The 16,744-nt window shown below is 58.6% G+C and overlaps 1 protein-coding gene across 2 annotated transcripts; it reads left to right on the top strand.

The window, feature by feature from the left end:
- Nucleotides 1–551: 551 nt before the first annotated feature.
- CYGB (cytoglobin) lies at nt 552–10,320 on the top strand. Of its 2 annotated transcripts, none has more exons than XM_065910501.1 (4): nt 552–862; nt 5,985–6,216; nt 6,501–6,638; nt 9,051–10,320. In XM_065910501.1, the coding sequence occupies exons 1-4, from the start codon at nt 720–722 to the stop codon at nt 9,120–9,122; spliced, it is 585 nt and encodes a 194-aa protein (XP_065766573.1). In that variant the 5' UTR covers nt 552–719; the 3' UTR covers nt 9,123–10,320. The 2 variants fall into 2 exon arrangements, with proteins under 2 accessions (XP_065766573.1, XP_065766574.1); XM_065910502.1 differs by having other exon boundaries at nt 553–862; nt 6,501–6,664.
- Nucleotides 10,321–16,744: the final 6,424 nt, after the last annotated feature.

Below are 16,744 nucleotides of genomic sequence, written 5' to 3'. Positions count from 1 at the left end.
TGGGGTCCGGAGCGCTGGGGGTGGCGCCAGGGCCCCGCGGCTGGCTCGGGGAAGGCGGGGGTCTAGCCAGAGCTCAGCTCCCACCGCGGCGCTGCCGGAGGGGCTCGCGTCCGCCCCCTCGGGCTCGCGGCCACGCCGCAAACACCCAGGAGTGTTTGACTCAGAGTCAGTTTCCCTTGGCGGGAAGGGTGCACACACGCCCCCAGACCCGCACCCGCCGCGGCGCACTCCTGTGCGGCCCGCGCGACCCCGCGCCGGCTGTCTGCCAGCCACCTCCTCCCGAGACCCCCAGTACCCCCGCCACACCTACGCCCCAGCCCCGCCCGGCCATCAAACTCCGGTCTGGAGGGCGGGCAGGCCCCGGCCGCGTCGCCCCCACCCCATCCAGCCTTCACCTTGCCGGAATTGGCTCACGGACACGAGTTTGGGGGTTTGGAGCGGATTTATTTTTTTTTTCCACATTTTTTCCAGCAGACCACATCCCCGCCCCCCGCTCGCGGTCCCCCGCCCCCTGCACATATACCCTACACACACGCGCGCACACACACACACACACACACACACACACACCCGGCGCGCACAGACAGACACGCTCCCTCCCTCCGGCGCGCTCTACCACTCGCCCGCCCGCCGCGCACGCAGCCGGCCCCGGCTCCCCGCGCCCCGCGCCCCGCGCCCCGCCGCCGCCGAGCGAAGCCGGGCTGGGCTTGAAGCTGCTCATGGAGAAAGTGCCGGGCGAGATGGAGATTGAGCGCAGGGAGCGGAGCGAGGAGCTGTCCGAGGCGGAGAGGAAGGCGGTGCAGGCGACGTGGGCCCGGCTCTATGCCAACTGCGAGGACGTGGGGGTGGCCATCCTGGTGAGGTAGGTGTCGCCCCGGCCCGGCCGGGCCCGGGGGAGGGACGGCGGCAGCGGCTCCGGGCAGAGGCGGGCTCGGCCCGGGTCCGAGCTCGGGCACCACCTTCCCAACTGCGACTGGGGCCGGGCCGGTCGGGGGATTGCGGGTAGCCTGGGGCGGCTTGGGGTGGGCGAAGCCCTGGCCGAGCCCTTCTGAGCTCTGGGCGAGGGGCTCACCAGGAACTAGGAACCAGATACAGAAGGAAGGCACCTCCTTCCCCCTCCTCTCCCGGGCCTCAGAACTCCTGGTTCAGCCAGCCTTGCCTTCCTCGCCGCGACCCCAGCCACCCGCAGCTGTTTTGGACACACATTTTACGGCCTTTCCAATGGGGGTCCTGGAGGCTCCCCATTCTAGAGGCAAGAAAACTGAGGATCAGCCAAGGAGGACAAAGAGGAGCAAACCCTTTTCTCCAGCTCAGCCAGCCCCTTTCCGTATTCAAAGACTTGGAAGGGCTGCGCAAAGGGCAAAAGAATAGAGGTCAGAAGAAGTGGACCCCACGGTCCCGTTTTTCCAGCTGGTCCCTTCCTGCCCCTGGGGCCAGGGCAGCAGGGAGCTCCCAGGTGAGATGCAGGTGAGTGGAGAAGTAAACAGTCCCCTCGGATACAGTCCCTGCTGAGTTTGATGGAGGGAAAGGGAGAAGCTTCAGAGACAGGGCCCCATCTCATCCTTCAGAGACAGAACCCCAGGTCTGGGGAGGAGAGGTCGTGGGTCTTGGGCTCAGGGGTCATTCAGGAACCACATGCCCCCAAGGGATGCACACACAGAGTGATACTGTTATTCACACTCCTACACACCAGTGCACATGCACGCCATTCCCACAGAGCGCACACGCTAGTACCTGACTACAGCTCCAGATCACTGCTCTCTTCCCACACATGCTGGTCCCTGGCGGGTGCAGGCAGAGAGGGCCAGACCCACACTCACCCCCAACCCTCTGTCCTTGGCAGAGGGAAGCTGTCAAATCTAGGACAGATCAGGGCAGTCTTTTGGTTTAAAGATGGGGTGAAACCTCCCATTGGAAAGGACAGTTGAAGTGCATGCCTGTCTCTCAGGCTTGGCCCCATCTCTGGCTCCTCTTTTTCTCCCACACTCTCTCCCTTCTGCCTCCCCCAAGCCTGGGACCTACCCAGCTCCATAATGATGTGCCCTGATTCCAACTTAGAAACAGATTTTGGAGGAAAAAAAGAGCAAACAGCACTCTTGAGGAGTTCCAAGAAGGCGCCTAAGGAAGAGACAGCTATTTGGGCAGCTCCCAGGCTCAGAAACAGCTGGGGTGGTGGGGAAGGTAAGAGGGGATTTCAGGTTCCTAAGCCATCAGACATGGGAGGTGCATCTCTGCACAATCGTGCACCCACACGGTGGGTCGCAGAGTCACAGATGTGCCAGACTGCATCCCAGGGGGGCAGCTTTCAGCACTCAGGCCTCAGGATGCATGCGGATACTCACACGGGTCACCAGGAGGAAATGAGGCGAGGTTAACAGGACCATGGCTATTTTTTGTCCCGACACCCTGCCATTTGCCAATAAGAACATGTAGAGGAGGACTTGGCCACCCACTCCAGTGTTCTTGCCTGGAGAATCCCATAGACAGGAGCCTGGCGGGCTGCAGTCCATGGGGTCGCAAAGAGTCAGACACAACTGAGCGATTAAGCACAGCACAGGAGATGTGTCCACAATTCCGCTCCTGGAAGCCCACCTAACTTCCCCAGGAGGATTGCCGAGGAAGGACCTGAACCCCGAGGTGTTTCTGGAGAGTCTGAGCTCTTGGCAAGGTTTTCTTTCTCTCTGTGTGCCCCTCTGTGTTCCCTGGGGGGAGCTAGTTCCTCAGAGGGGACTGGGTTGGGCTGGGGAGGTGTTTACCAAGTGCCCAGGCTCACAGTTAACCCGAGACGAAGAGCGAAGAGCGGCCGAAGACCGAGATAGCAGTTAGATCTGGCTTGCTGATAACCCCGGCTACACTTCATCTGACCCCACCTCTGTTGCCAGGAACCCAGCCCAGCCTGGGAGAGAAGCTGGCGGAGCAGACCCTCCCTCAGCCCACATCCCACCAGCCTCCCTTTTCTTTCACTCCTGCACCTGCTGTCTGCCCCAGGATGGGCGGTGTTAGGGGGCAAGACTGATACGCTTCTCAGATAAGGCCCCTCCCCAGATCCTGCATTCCCCCAGTTTTGCCCTGTCTTCACGGGCCATCCACAGGCCAGGTGGAGCCCAAGACAGTAGCCTTGGGGCCAGTCTCATCCCCTGAGGAGGCAGCAGATGTAAGGAAGGTAGCAGAGGGGCCACCCAGACCCCACACCCCCTCTCCCTGCCGGAGGAGACCAAGAGGGAGCACCCATGCTCAAGGAAGGCTCCCCTCCCAGTTGTAACTGCCGCCTTCCCCCTCACGTGCAAACAGGCCTATTTCAGGCTCTCTTGGAAGCCCAGATGCCTCTAGAAGCTGAGAAACTCCCCAAGGCTGGCCGCTGAGGCTTCTCCCAGCAGCAGCGCAGGCCGGGACTGAGAGGGTCAGGAGTAAACACAGGGGGCCTGGGAGAGACCCCAGGATAAAGGAGCAGAGCTCAGGCCCTTAGACTGTCATGGCTCAGAAGAGGGACCCGGCAGGACTGTCCTTCCTCAGGGCCATAACATGGCACTGGGTGTGTTGAGCAACAGACCCACTGGGTCTCAGGCCACCATCCCCGGCAGAGCAGCCTCTGAGGTGGACTGGGGAAGTCTTCAATGTGGGGGCTGCTCCGGCTGTTCCTGGTCCTGCTACCCACTCCACTGGGCAACCTTGGGCAGCAGTTCCTCATTAAGGATATGGGGATAAAAACAGTGCCAACCTCAGGACAGTATCCCAAGGATTAATGAGATCTTATAGTAAGTGCCCAATAAATAGTCCCTGCTACCTCCTCATCAGTAAAATGGACATAATGCCCACTTGGTTGTGGCATTAAAGGAAATAACAAGTGGACATGCTCTGCATGTTGTTATTCACCCGCCAAGTCGAAATTAGTATTCTTATTGCCGTGTAAGACCTCCAAAGTCAGAGATTCCCCATTTAAAGCCAGATTGCGTTTTTCATAGCTGTCCTTCACTGTGATGCTTTTTTCCAATGTGTTTTCAGACCCGTCACCTCATTTGTCCTCACCAGTGTATCTGTGAAGTAGCGAGCAGGGGTGCGGGGACGGCTCTGACACTTGTGCAGACAGAAGGTTGTGAAGCGATTTGCCCAAGGTCACACTGGGCCTCTGAGAGGGGCCCTCCCAGCTCTCCATGTGGACTGTGTCCCGGTCACTCCCCCGCCAGCCTCCGTCTCGTCGCCTGAAAGGGTGGCAGGGGCCAGATGCTCTCCCTGCATCTACTCCAGCTCTCAGATCTGAGACCTGCCCCAAGGGTCATTTTAGCAAATTACCAATTCTCTCTGATCACAAAGGGGGACACTCCAAAGGTGTGAAAACAACATGAAAAAAAAAAAAAAAACAGGTCCAAGACAGTCCATCCTTTTTCTGAGGCTTCAGTTAAGTTACGTAAGTTCTGATCGAGTCTGGCCACGTACCTCCCTGTCCCGACTGGGAGATGGAGCGCAAATGTCATCACCACCATCCTGCAAACTGCAGGGCCCTGTGCCAGGGTGAAGGGTCAGAGGGTGCGTGAGACCCGGGCTCTGCTCTGGGGCTGTGGGACCCAGACGGGTAGAAAGGGGAAAAGCCGTGAAAGGTGGCAGGGAACCCACTGGTGGCCTTGGAAGGAAAACAGTCACCCTGGGCCGGGCCGTATGCTCCGGAAGAGCCCGACTGACATGGGGAAGGAGGGAGGGAGGCGGTCCTCTGTGTGGAAGGACAGGCCAGCTCACCCGAGGAATCTTTTACTGATGCTAAGTGATGCTGTTGGGCTGGAGCATGGGGCAGAATGCGGACCCCATGTTGGAGAAGCAGGTGTGGGACAGTTTCTAAGAGGCCTGGAATCTTAAGGAATTTTGACTGTGTCCGGTAGAACAATGGTGAGTAATGGAATGTTTCTGAGCTGGAGAGCGACCCAGTGAACGTGACGAGCTGTGTGCTTAGCCATGTCCAACTCTTTGTACCCCCTGGACTGTAGCCCGCCAGGTTCCTCTGTCCCTAGGGATTCTCCAGGCAAGAATACTGGAGTGCGGTATTCTGGAGTGGAGGACTGCCCTCCTCCAGGGGATCTTCCCCACTCAAGGATCGAACCCAGGTCTCTTGCATAGTGAATGTGATATTTGGGGGGAATTAGACAATTGCAGATAAACCCGAGAGGGAAGGGGTAGATCACCCTAGGGTCTGCCCCAGGGCATGCCCAGGCTGGCTGGAGAGGACAAATGTACAGACAGACAGGAAGGACTTACAGAACCACACCAGGCAGGTGACATCAAGCCATATCTTTAATTAAATCAACCGATGACTGTTTACTGCAGGCTGAGGAGGGTGGCGGGGTGGTGAAGAGGGAAAGGACAGCACTGGGAGGAGGACTGAGTCTCATTTCTTCCCTTCCCTTCCGTGACTGGAGTTAAGTCATAGTTGGGGCCTTTCCTTGTTTAGGAAGAGAGCTCTGACCTTATCATAACAAAGGCCTTTACCGAGCACCCTACATCCACACTGCGCCGGCGAGCTCTCTCATTGCCTCCTCCCAACATCCCACAAGGACTCTCAAGAAAGGAGCAGTGATGCCCATTTCATTGATGAGGAAACTGAGGCTCAGAAAAGTTAACTGCCCCCAGATCAACACCAGCCCGTGATTCCCAGAAGGCAGGCTCTTACCTTCTCGGCTGCGACTGGAGCAGGCCTTAAGAGCGTGTGGCATTTTGGAAGAAGGCAACAGGCAGGGAGCAAGGAAGGCAGAGACCCGGGAGAGGACGTGCAGATCTGACTGAGGCAAAAGGCCGGGACCCAGGGAGGGGCTTCATGTCAACCGAAGCACTGGTGTTTGAGGGACGGCTGCACGCGGTGGCGTGGGAGTGGGTCCTGCCTCTCCCCCATCACCCTCTTCCACCTGTGGACCAGGCTCCCCTCCCCATCATCCGGGCACTTCGGGGGGGGGGGCCCAAGGCCGCCCCCCTGCTCAGCGCCCACCTGCTACCTCCTGCAGGTTTTTTGTGAACTTCCCATCGGCCAAGCAGTACTTCAGCCAGTTCAAGCACATGGAGGAGCCCCTGGAAATGGAGCGGAGCCCGCAGCTGCGGAAGCACGCCTGCCGGGTCATGGGGGCCCTCAACACGGTGGTGGAGAATCTGCATGACCCTGAGAAGGTGTCCTCTGTGCTTGCCCTGGTGGGCAAAGCCCATGCCCTCAAGCACAAGGTGGAGCCCGTGTACTTCAAGGTGGGTCCCTGGGTGGGTGCTGCCACCCAACACCGAACCCCATTTAGCTCCCAAGCCCCACAGCCAGCGACAGCCAGGGGGGCCACCCAGCCTCGTCCCCCGGCGTGGCTGTCCCTGGGAGGGGCAGCAGGATGGGGCTGGGTCCTGAGGGTGTCTGGTTCCCAAAGCTGCCAGGCACTTGTGTACTGAATGATGCCCTCAGCCAACCACAGGATTCTGGGGGCTGCAGGGGGCACGGGGGGGACCCCGGGGTTCACTCCCCCCTTCCTTCTCTTCATTTTCAGATCCTCTCTGGAGTCATCCTGGAGGTGATCGCCGAGGAATTTGCCAATGACTTCCCCCCCGAGACGCAGAGAGCCTGGGCCAAACTTCGCGGCCTCATCTACAGCCACGTGACCGCTGCCTACAAGGAAGTGGGCTGGGTACAGCAGGTCCCCAACGCCACCACGTGAGGAGGCAGCGCTCCCTGCCGTGTCCTCCCCTGTCCCCCGGCCTCCCACCTCTCCTGGTGCCCAGGGGCTGACCGCCCCCCAGGGCAGGGACCCTCCCAGGGCGGGTGGCTCTGGGGTGGACACAGAGAAGAACAGGCACAATAGGAAAAGGCCCACTCATGCCAAGGGCCCCAGACAGATTCTCCTCGGGCAGAGCCTCCCCCTCCCCTAGAACTGGGGGGCATGCAGAGCACCCCAAGACCTAGGCTGCCCCAGCAGAGAGGCTCGAAAGGTTCCTGGCGAGGCTGGCTCATCAGACCCAGAGGCGGTCCAGGCCAGCTCTGGCCACTTCCTCCCTGGGTACCCATCACATGGGGCTGTTTTTCATCTCGTGCTGACCAGCGCTCCCTCCCGCCTTGGCCTCCAAGCAGGCCGGAGCCAGGAGAATCACGGGGATGCACGCACGTGCCGAGCCCACCCGGGCCAGTGTGGGTGTCCCTTCCACGCACACCAGCAGGGCGGGTGTAGGGGGGGTTGCTTCCTGGCTGACTCCAGAATCCACGTTCCCAGTTCTGGGGTGACGGCCCCGGGGACGGGCTCCAAGAGGGTGGCCAGCGGCCTCCCAGTGACTCCAACTGACTTGGAGCACGCGGGAAGGGCTGGCCCCCAGACGTGGCGGCTGGGAACACTCCAGCCTCCCTGGGCCCCCATGGGGCTGGGGCTCTGGGAGCTCAATGGAGGGGCGGAGGCCAGGCTGGGCTGGAGGCAGGAGGTGGGGAGAGGCGCGGGGGCGGGAAGGGAATGGGAAGCAGGGGTCAGCCAGAGGCTCAGGACACGCGTTGGAGAGAAACAGTCCCAGCAGTTTCCCAGGGAAGAGGTGGTGTCCCCACCCCCACCCCCGGGGCTCCAGGCTGGGAGCTGGCCACGGGGCCGGCCGGACCTCTACCCGCAGACGTCCCCGCGCAGCTCAGGTCCTCTGAGGGCAGCCTGGCGAGGCCCTGCCTCCCGGCTTTCCTGCCACTGACCACCCTGGCCCCCCCTCTTCTTCCCTGCCTCAGGACCACTCAAGGGAGCGGAGCCCTCAGGGATTGCTGGCAACCGCAGGGGGCCGCTCCAGATGTTTGCAGCTGGGCCCTGGCCGGCCCCAGACCTCGGAGCGGGTGGACAGGAAGCCGGCAGGCGGTTTTTTACCTGCCCAGGAGGTGCTGGCAGGGCCTGCAAAGCTTCCGGAAGCAGCCGGAGGGGCCGGGAAAGGGTCAGAAGGGGGAAGGGGGCTTGCCCTCCCACGCCTCTCCCCAGGCAGGCTCTGCCGCCAAAGATGAGCTTGTTTACAGCCAAGAGAGGAGACTTCCTGCTTCTAGAGAAAAGGGCTTTTTTATAGGGGCCTGGAGGGCCAGGGAGAGAGAGCTGGCCGGTGCGAGTGAATCAGAACCACATGGACAACATTTCCCGACACGAAGCCCCGTCGCCTCCCCTCTCTTGCCTCAGCCGGACCCCTGGGACCGAAATCTTGCCAAACCCTAAACATTAAGAAACCGCCGAAATCTCCCGCCTCCCCCCTTTCGGCTCCCGTGGGCTCCATGGAGAAGGGCCACTATGAGGACTGGTCAGGGCCCTGCGCCCCCCTGGGCCCCAGCACCCCACGTTTCTGAGGGAATCCCCTCATCCCCTTCCACACTCGAGTGCCGCCTGTGGTCTCCGCGGGGCACAGATGCAGCCCCCAAGAGGGTGTGTCTCCCTGGGCCCAGGGCCTGCAGACCCAGCTCCTGCTAGGTCCAAACGGGTTCAGAGGGCGGGATGGAGTTCCAGGGCAGAGTTCTAGAAGGCCTCCATCCAGCCTCTCTTATCAGAGACTCCATAGTGGGCCAGACGCCACTGTTTATTGAACTGTCTCTGCTTCAGGGTGTGTGTGGGTGTGTGAGCGTGTGTGGGTGTGTGTGTGTTTGATGGGGGGTAGTCAGGAGGTGGCAGTGGGGGTGGGGGTGGTGAGTGCAGAGGGGACACCCGTGGGTGGCCCGAGAGGGTGCCACAGGGCAACCCGGGGGTGTGCACGGCTCAGAACTGAGGACAGGCGCTCATGTTTGTACGGTTCTTTGCAGTTTGTGAAACACGTTCAGGCAGTTCTAGCACTCCGTTCTCACAGAGGTGGGCACTGCAGGCAGGACTCAGGATTTAGAGGAAAAGATGTGAGGTTCAGGGCGCTGGCGGAGGTCGTACCGCAGGTTCCTGGCAGAAGAGGGCCTTAGAAGCTGGGTGTAGTGGGCTCCTTTCAGGGGTCCGCGTGAGATTCCGAGAGGGTATTGTCTGTCTCACCAGTCCCTGACCCCTGGCCCCTCCACGAAGGTCCCCTGACCCCACGCCGAGGCCCTAGTAACCTGTCACCTCCTTCTGTCTCATCCACAGCCCGCCGGCCACGCTGCCCTCTTCGGGGCCATAGGACCCCCTTCTTCTCCCCCATCCCTGGCAGCACCTTGAGCAGAAGGCCGAGCTCTGAAGACCCTCCTTGACCTTCCATCTCCGGGTGCCAAGGAAGCTGGAAGAATCCCTGAGTCATCTTCCTGGAAAGAGGCTGCCTCCGCCTGGGCCACAAGTCCCCCCTGGAGCCACCAGGAGGTGACGCTGGCTACCCGGATGCCGACTCCAAGGGCGCCAAAGCGGGTGGCCTGTGGGGATGGGGGACCCTCCCTCCTTGAAGAGCCGGGCACACCCTTCTTAGCTTTTCTACTCACTGTTAGAGACCAGCGGGGATCAGGGACAGGTCTGTGAGTCACTCGAGGAACGAAGAGGCCTATTTCTATCTGCCTGGCCACACGCGGGTCTGGTCTCCGCATCACTTATCTAGAGTACCACGCACACGTCTATCGCATATACAAATATATTCTATATACAATCTCTATATAAATATATATATATATATACATACATATCTTATAATGTGTACAGTGGAGCCCAGAGGCACGTATGAGGCTTCGGTTCTGCCCACCGAGGGGTCCTGGCAGCTTCTGGGCAGAGATCAGAGTGTTCTGGAGGAGACGATGGGGGTCCCACAGAGGCACAGAGAAGATCATGTGGCAGGGCGGGGGCGACGCAGCTCGCCAGCAAAGCCCAGACCCTTCTCTCTGACCGGCTCCCCACATCCCGCTCTCCACTCGAGGCAGAAAGGTTTTGGTGCGCCCTACCTCTGCCCCCTACAAAAGGAGGTGGCTTCCTGACTTGCCCCCAGATGGGCCAGGGCAGGCAGAGAGGGCCGGAAGTTCTGAATCGGGTGACTGCGGCCAGCAGGGGAGGAGCCGTGGTCAAGAAACCTGGAATGCCAGGCTCCATCTGCCTTTGCCGCTAAGACAGCGGGAGGGAATCCAGGCTGCTTGTCCGCCAGGCAGGGCAGTGGTGATGGGACCAGATGCCTCTGTCTCGCCTTCCCTCCCCTGCTGCTGGCTGGCGGTCAGTCCTGTCCATCCATCTAGGTCAGCGTTGCTGGGGATTCCCCCCACCCATGTGTACCCCTGGGTCGCGTGTGTCGTCCTCAAGGATGTCTTGCTACTGTGGTTACTGTGCCTGCCTCCTCCCGTCCCGTCTTCGTGCAGCCGTTCGTGTAACTGCCTGTCCTCCTTTTGTAGTTTCTGACGTTTGTAACCAGATCCAGCCGTGTCATTAAACAGACTTGTTCTTCCTGTCTCTGTGCACGCTCATTTGGTCTTTTCCTGCCATCTGCCCCTCGCCTCTGTCTCCCCAGCCTGAGTTCAAGACTGGGGCATTTTTCTTGGAAGGTGACCTCCCCACCAAGGTCCCCCTTACCTGCGTCTCAGCCTTGGCTGGTCGCCGGCCCCTCTGACTGGGGCTCAGGACGGTGGTGCGGGTCCCCCTGGTGGTTCGGTGGGGATCACAGAGTTGCAGACTGGAAGCTGGGCTCTTGGGGGTGGGGAGGGGCAGAAAGGGAGTCTGGGCTTGTTTTAAAATGTCCGGGGGACTTTTCACCTTTTGTTCTGGAAATCTCCCTGGTGTGGATAGGATAAGCAAGGGAAGACTCCAGGGAGAGATGTTCGGAAAGGAAGGGCCTGCTAGTTTAGTGAGTCAAGCAAGCCAAGGGCGAGGCCTTGACCTTCCAGACCTGAGCTGGGTGTCCCATGCCCTGCTTGCCCCTTGAGGTTCATGGGTGGGGCAGGCTGTGGGCATTTGAGAGAGTCTGCCCTTACAAGCCTTACCCCGCCCCAGGACCACCCTGAACCCTCAGCTCCCACCCCCTTCTGTCTCCCACTCCACAGCCTCAGGCCAGGCCTGCCCAGCCCCCACCCCTGATGGCGGCCACAGTCAGCAGCACAGCTCCCCAAGGAGCGACCAGGAGGTCACCACCCCCGGGGTGGGCTGCAGGGGAAGGAGGAAGCAGCGTCTGCCCCTGGGGAGGGCTCTGGCTGCCTGGGAAGATTCAGCTGACATACAGGGAAAGTCTCCCTGGGCCGTGAACTCCTTGAATGCAGGCCGAGCCTCCAAGGCCTGGACCTGGCACAGCAGAGGTGCTGATTGCAATCCAGGGAATAAATAAATAAACTCCGCTCTTAGAAAGCAAGACCAGTACCTGGGGCCAAAAGTGAGCTGGGCGCTCCACTGACACAGGACGTGCAGAGTGGAGAGGATGGAGTGAGGGCAAGGCTTTTCCAGGGACAGAGCGCCCGGCTCTGCAGGGACAGTCTCCCTACGCTGTGTGACCTTGGGCAAGTCACTCAGACTTTCTAAGCCACAGGTCACCTCTAATTTAAAATAGGAGTGTAACATGAGACCTGTCTTGCGAGGCAGGTACGAGGAGAACGAGGATGCACGCCATGGTCCCGGGGACGTGGGAATGCTCAGGGCAGAGTGACCGCCAGGTCATTGGGAAGCAACAAATAGAAGGACGGGGTGGGGGTGGGCGGGGAGCTGGCCAAGATGAGTGATGAGTCTTGGAAGAGACTGCCAGACTTCCAGGTTTCGGGCCTCGTGGTCCCTGGCCGGCTCAGGCTGGGCCAGAGCCAGAGGGCTCTGGGTGGGGGCGGGGACCGCGTGGCTGTGGTCCCCACGGTGGCTGTGACTAAGAGAAGAAGGGGCATCTGTGGTTGGAGGTGGGGGGTCGTCTCTAGAAAGAAAAACCCCTCCCCATGTCACCCCTCTTGACCGGAGAGTGGTGAAGGGGCCTCGGAGATGGGAGTTTTTCTGGAATGCGGCCCTGGAGAAAGATTCTCTCCACTGCCTACCCCACAAAGAGGGGACATTGGCAAGTGCTGATTCACCCTATAGTTGGGGGAGGGGTGCTGCTTGAGGAGGGCGCTGATAAAAGTCTGAACAGAGGCGGTGATGCTGGGCAGGGCTCACCAGGTCCTGGTGGGCGGCAGGCTGGAGGCAGGGGGCTACCGGGTACAGAAGCACTGACTGGCGCTTTGTTTTCTGCTGTGTGCTGAGGGATAACCTTGTCGCCGACCGACCGAGCGGAGCAAGTGGGTCAGCTCCCCTTGGCGGTGAGCGATGGGGTGTCAGGGACGCGGGTGCAGAGGCTGTCTCCTTCCCTGCCAAGCGGACCCGGTGAGGCAGCCCCACAGTGACCCCTGCTGGCCGCGGCGGGAACGGCACGCGAGAAGAAGCCTCAGCCCGAGCGGGCGGGCCAAGTTATTCCTCTTTTCCTTCCTCTGGGGCTCACCTTCCTCCGTCGCTTTATTTATTTATTTATTTATTTTTGGCCGCGGGTGGCTTAGTTCCCCGACCAAGGATCGAACTCAGGTCCACGGCAATGAAAGCCCAAGTCTTAACCTTTGGACCAGTGGGGAATTCCCCCTCCCTTGCTGTAGAGGAAGTGGTGCCCCAACCAAGCCTAAAGCCAAAAGAAAAAATGGGCACCCCATGTATACTTATGAAAATATCCTCCCCTGTTTTGACCCAAGTGGGAAAAAAATAAATTATTTTTTAAAAGACTGTACACAAAGCCCCACATTCCCTAAGCGCTTAGGTTACCTACATCAACAGATAAACTCATGTAATTGGTGACCAACAGCCACGCAGGGGTTATTAAAACAAGCAGTGGGGACTTCCCTGGTGGTCCAGAGCTTGAGAATCCACCTGCCAGTGCAACGGGCGTGGGTTCGATCCCCGGTCTGGGAAGATCCCAGGCCCCTGCCACATCGCCTGAAGCCCTCACGCCATAGAGCCCATGCTCGGCGACAAGAGGAGCCACCTCACTTCGAAGCTCAGGGACCTCGACTAGACAGTAGTTTTGCCGGCGGCGCCTGCAGAAAGCCCATGGGCGGGAACAAAGGCCCAGCGCAGCTGGAGGAGGGGGAAAAATGCAGCGGCCTGTCTTTGTTTAAAATTTTGGAATTTTTTGTCCATCACGGATAGTTTTGTTTTAATAAAGATTTTTTTTAAATATTGTATTGAAATTTATTTCCTTTGATTACTGCCTCCACCCTTAAATATTGTGTCCCAGGCAACTGCCTCATTCATGTCACTCTGTTCCCAGCCCTTTCTTAGTACATCCTTTAAGACACCCCAACTGAAAAACACTCATCTTTGGCCTCAAAAGTTTCCCCCCTCCAACCTCCCAGGGCAGTGGGTTTCAGAGCAGCTCATCTGATAACATTTGGTAAAAGCACTGTGGCACCAGGGTAAGAGCCTGGACTGGAACGGTCCCTTAGGGTTGGTGACACTGGGTCGGAGGTTCTGGTAGCGGGAAACAGAGGTCCACTCAGGCTCCCCAAACGAGGGGGGCTGGGAAATGCATTGGCGGTCCAGAGGTTGGGGGTCCACGCTTTCACTGCCGAGGGCTGGAGTTCGATCCCTGGTGGGGGAACTAAGACCCCACAAGCTGTGCAGTTCAGGGAGTCAGGCCTCCGGGAATCAGGAAAAAACCACATGGCCCAGCCTCGCTGGAAGGAGGGACCCCAGCATAGCTGCCCAGGAGTCTGCGAACGGACCAGGGGCCTGGGAGAGGGCAGCTCCAGGTCCAATGATCCTTCGCGAACAGATTCACTTTTCCCGGCTCTGAGGCTCTTCTCACCCTCCCTTCTTGCCTCCAAGCCCCTGAGCACCTCATGCACACTGGCTCCTCAGGGAACGACCTTAACTCATGCTTCACGGAGACGCCTTCACCCCCCTCGTCTTGTCTCCCACCAGAGGCTCAGCCCGCCTCTCCATCTCCCCAGGTGAGTCCTCTAAGAGCCGCCCCCTCCCTCTGGAGCACTTCCCTCCTGCCCTCCTGGCCCCTGCTCTGTCCCCCTCTCCTGACTCGGGGTCCTCCCCTCCTCCCGCCCCCGAGTTCCATGCCTCCTGACTTCCGCTCCTCCACTGGGGGTCAGGCTCCCCCATGTCCTCTTTGCACCTGTCTTCACCTCTTCACCGCTCGCTCTGGACCCAGCGGCAGCACTGACCTCGCTGGCCAGGCCCCCCCAGGGATACTCTCTGGGCAGTTTCTGGTTTTGTCCCACCCCCTCAGCCCACCCCCCACCCACCATGGCCCCTTCTCAGCTCTTCCCTTGACCCCTGACCTCCAGGGTCCCTTCCGATACTGTCTCATCCGTGAACTCACCCAGGCCCCAAATTTAAGCCCCAGCTCTGACAGCACCACTGTGCTTCAGGCTGCAGTGTCCAGCTGCCCCCTGGACGCCCTACATTTCACCTGGATGAGCCAGAACTGTTGATGCTCCTCCTGCCAAATCCTGTTCTTCCTGGCGATTTTCCCCTAGAAAGCGGTCCTTCCACTCGCCAAGGTAAGCAGACCAGAAACCTCGGACTCATCCTCACTGTCCTCTCTTCACCCCTCACGTCCAATCCCCCCATGAATCATGTCGGACCAACTTCAAAACTAAATCCCGACTGGGTCTCCCACCACCTCTGCTGCTACCCCTGGTCCAAGCCTCTGCTCGCTCCCTCTGTCCCCTCCACGCCGCCTCCCGCAGTCATCATCCTCTCCTCCACCAAGCCGTGGCTTTAAAGATGTTCTGCCACTGGGACTTCCCTGGTGGTCCAGTGGTTAAGAATCCATTCTGCAGTGCAGGGGATCAGGGTTCGATCCTTGGTAGGGGAACTAAGATCCCACATGCCGAGGAGCAACGAAGCTGGAACACCACAACTACTGTGCCACAACTAAAGACCCCATGCGATGCAGCTAAGATCCAACGCAGCCACACAAATAAGTATTAAAAAAAAAAAAAGCAGATTTTATTCATAACTATTGCAGTTGGGGGAAAGAGAGCTCAGTTTAGAACCAGCTCAACTCTAACACCTAATGGGTGAGTGGGAGTTTCCAGCCAAGGAGTGGGAGTGGGAAGGGGCGGGGGAAGTGGTGGATGTAAGACTACTAAGAGGCAACATTGGGAGGCGGGTGTGGCTTCAATGACGGGATCCTTGCCGGGGTTTCAGACATCAAGGAAGGCGGGGGGAGGGGAGTGGGTTGTGGAAGATTAGGATGTAGCAGATTCTAGCTAAACCAACTGAGCCAGAGGCTAGCTAAAATTGGACAATACAGATGAACCCAGAAGTCCAAAGGTCAAGCTTAGTAATGGAAAGATCAGGGGATTCTGAGTAGAATTAGAGCCTCTTTGTCACTTTCTCCCTCGGACCACAAGCTTCCCTGATGGCTCAGTGGTAAAGATTCTGCCTGTGATGCAGAAGTGAGTTTGATTCCTGGGTCAAGAAAATCCTCTGGAGAAGGAAATGGCAACCCATTCCAGTATTCTTGTCTGGGAAATCCCATGGACAGAGGAACCTGGCCGGCTGCCGTCCACAGGGCTGCAAAAGAGTCTGATATGACTTATCGACTGAGCACACACACCCTCAGACCACAGGGGAGCAGCAAGTACCCCCCAAGAGCCAGGGATGAGCCCTGAGTAACTGCTCAAGGGCAGGTGGGCAGGCCTAGCCCTGGGTCCTCCAAGTGAACTGGCCTCATGGAAGGGGCAACACCCTCACAGCCCAGAGTGTCCTCAGAGCCCGTCCTGTCTCACCCATCCCTCCCTCCAATGTGGACGTGGGGAGAAGGCAGTGGGGAGGTGTGGGGGAGAGGAGGGAGGAGAGGGTAGGGGCGCGGAGAGGGGAGCAGAGGGGAGGGGAAGGGGAGGGGAGGGGAGGGAAGGAGGAGGAGGCCTCCAGGGGCAGGTGGGGAAGTGAGCCCTTGACCTCCTGTAAGTCCAAAGACAGAACGTGCAATACCATTCCTTGTGAAAAGCAACAGTTTTGTTATGCAAAAACCAAAAAATTTAAGTGCGCTTCAGAAAACGTAGGCTCACCCGGAATCCATCACCCTGGCCCAATCTTCCAGATGTCTTTTGTACACATTAAAAATTTTATAATGCTTGAAATTTTTATATGTAGCTTTAAAAATAGCATTCGCGGGGGTTTTATATGATTATGAAAGCAATACGTGATCATTGCAGGGAATTTGGGGACAAAAGGAAAACACAAAAGAAAAAAGTCACCTGTGATCCCGCCAAGCAGAGGCGATTCATTACTGTTAGCATTTTGGTCTAAATCCTTGCAGCCTCTTCCCCGTGCTGACATACCTCACATCCGGCATATACATATTGCATTTTACATAAAGTTGGGATCCTATGGTTCGCGTTGGTTTCACCAAGATCTCTTTGCTAAATGGAGCCTCTTGGAGTTTGTGCAAATAAATGGTTTATGTCCAGGTCACATGGTGACGATGACAGCTGACTCCACAGTGGCACGTGTGCCAGACGTGTTTCCAGGGAGATTCTGACTGGCCCTTAGTTTGTGTATTTTGGTTTTTTTGTTTGCTTGTTTTATTTTGTTTTAAATTTATTTTGGCTGCACTGGGTCTTCGTTGCTGCATGCGGGCTTCTCTAGCTGAGGCGCTCAGTCTTTAGATCACATGGGCTCAGTAGTTACCAGCATGCAAGCTTAGTTTCGGCTTGTGGGATCTCAGTTCCCCGACCAGGGATGGAACCCGGGCCGCCTGCGTTGGGGTTGGGAGCGTGGAACCTCATCCAGTGGCCCACCAGAGAAGTCCCTGGGTCCTCAGTTTGAAATGAGCCAGGGAAGGAGGGCACCGTCTCCTCCCAGGCAACCAACCACAAAGCCCCGTCCGTCCCCAGCCTGCAGCTTCCACTGCCACCCCT

Source organism: Muntiacus reevesi, chromosome 18 (assembly GCF_963930625.1).
Source record: "Muntiacus reevesi chromosome 18, mMunRee1.1, whole genome shotgun sequence".
Taxonomy (NCBI): Eukaryota; Metazoa; Chordata; class Mammalia; order Artiodactyla; family Cervidae; genus Muntiacus; species Muntiacus reevesi.
The sequence above is the reverse complement of the archived record's forward strand: the minus strand, read 5'-3'. Positions and strand labels throughout refer to the sequence as shown.